Source organism: Aristolochia californica, unplaced genomic scaffold (genome assembly GCF_029961685.1).
Source record: "Aristolochia californica isolate CCGP_79_NKW_82.1479 unplaced genomic scaffold, dmAriCali1.0.hap1 SCAF_16, whole genome shotgun sequence".
Classification (NCBI taxonomy): Eukaryota; Viridiplantae; Streptophyta; class Magnoliopsida; order Piperales; family Aristolochiaceae; genus Aristolochia; species Aristolochia californica.
In genome coordinates, this window is record NW_027181837.1 from 17,108,519 (window position 1) to 17,110,686 (window position 2,168).

General features: G+C 41.2%; 1 protein-coding gene across 1 annotated transcript; it reads right to left on the bottom strand.

Moving 5' to 3' along the window:
- Positions 1-430: 430 nt before the first annotated feature.
- On the bottom strand, positions 431-964 carry LOC137952668 (uncharacterized). The gene has a single exon (XM_068799734.1). It carries the CDS (start codon positions 962-964, stop codon positions 431-433), a length of 534 nt encoding a protein of 177 aa, XP_068655835.1.
- Positions 965-2,168: the final 1,204 nt, after the last annotated feature.

Sequence of the window (2,168 nt, forward strand, 5' to 3'; positions counted from 1 at the left end):
ACAGATCTATGGAAACCACTTGAAGCGCCCCTTCAAGTAACAGTTGGCTCCGGAGAAACTATCTCTCTTCCTGCCGAAGCCCGCAACATTCATCTCGACATTGGAGGTGAAAAATTTATGATTCCAAAACTCAACCTCGAGGCCTTGGATGCCGTCAAGGCAGACAGTCAATTGTTCTTGGGCATTATGCAAACCTGTTCGCTATCTTTCTCTGATTTATGGCTGCAGAGAACCGAAAGAAAAGCAAGCAACCTCTCCAGACCATTCATTTTCTCTGCTTTCTCCTCGCACGCAACTCGCGTAGATCCGATCCATTTGATAACAATAGATGATCATCATCGAGCTTGGATTTGAGGCAGAAACAAAGGACAGAAGCTGTTCCAAGATACAGATGGCAATGGACCTTGCTTCCCTTAGCACAGTCATAACCTCAACGAAGGTGCAATAGAGATTCCTCGGAGAGAGAAGAGAAGTCAAGTTTCTGTGTCTTCAAGGCTTTCAGGCACTTGGTTGTCTCGTGTTTGATTTTCTTTGTCGATGACATGTAACTGCTGATACCTTTCTCCAATATACCTGTCTTAGGATGCCCTCTTCTACGCAGAGCCAACTGAAGGTCTTTCACTGCGTCTGTCATCTGCAGCATAACATCTCTTGCAGTACTGCACGAGTCCTGTAATCTTAGAGACCCATCCAGCACCTCATCAACGTATTTCTTCTTGGTATAACCGTAAAGCGCTTGCTGGGTTTGTGGCAATCGTAGCAAACCATCAACCGTTTGGTACAAGTCACTGAGACCAGATAAAGCAGAGCACAAGGAAGATGACGAAGTTGAAGGCAAAGACTCCCGTTGTCTAAATTGCTTGAGGTTCTCTTCAACCTTCTCACTGATTGGATGCGACCTTGAGGGAAGGCTGGTGGATCGAACGTGGTGACGATTGCTGGGGAAGAGAATTGAGGCAGCCATCTTAGCCTGAGAATTTTTAACGAGGAAGGCCGACTTGGTTTGAGGCCTCCTTGATCTTTGGTGCTCATATGTAGTGTCTGCTCACCCGTCCATGTGCAAGGAGACAAAAGAAATCTGATCAACGTGAATTGGATAGCACTCACAGAGTGTTGCGGCTTCTTCAGAGCAAATTAATGAGAGATTTTCTGCACGAGTGGGTTGCTTCCTTGTCTCCCCGGCAAAACACCAACAACTGGGCCAATAATTCAACTAACTCTGATCTTAGTTTTACATGGCTAGCCAAGTTTAATGTTATCAGACTTTAAGAATTAAAAATAACGGGGCATCTTGCTATCTTCTTCTTTGTTTGAGCAATGTATACCATGAAAATCTTGCCTAGCTTTAAGGAGGGAGACAATGAGAATATGAACAACCGTGTATGCTTGCATTTTAAATCAGCTTTTGTATGTTTAACCAGATCTCTCTCACAAAGGGCAACAACTTTTAGCATAAAATGGCTCATGGTTGTCCAGATCGCCGGAATCTCATTGTCCCCTTATATGACACCTCTATTTTTTAATTATCTATTGGAAGAAGGAAAGCGCATTGAATTGAAATTTGCAAGGAAGGCAGTTCCATCAAGAAACAAATAATCACAAAACCAAACTGGCAAAGGAGTGACCGTAATGGAGTCTTTCAATTGAAAAAATGCGATACAAATATAAAAGGTATCTCAATCTTTTGTCAACGGATCAACAATCACCAATCCAGTCATGATGCGTACCACAACAACTTTGTTTGCTTTGACATGTTCTCGAATAGATAGATACTTAATATCAATGTGATTAATACGATTTTTACTTTCATTGTTCTTGGCCAAAAACACTGCAACGAAAATATTTTAGTAAATCCTCAATAGCTTGGAAATTGTGTCAACAATTTTAAGCTTAAAAATAAAGCTCCTCAACCATATAGCCTATGAGATCACTTCAAAACATGATGCAAAGTTTGTTTTGGTAGTAGAAGTAACAATCAAAGATCTTTTGCACTTCTCTAAGAAATTACCCCTCCAACTAATAAGAAGACATATCATGATTACGACTTTCTTTTGTCAAGGCAACCAATAAAATCTGAATTGGAATATCCAATCACTTCTAGATGATCGGATCGCCTATAATGTAAGTTTGTAGTCCTTAGCCCCTTGAAGGTATCGCATGACTTTCTT

What these genes read in the sequence shown, in the direction of transcription:
- LOC137952668 (XM_068799734.1), bottom strand. Translation starts at nt 964, where the DNA reads ATGGCTGCCTCAATTCTCTTCCCCAGCAATCGTCACCACGTTCGATCC.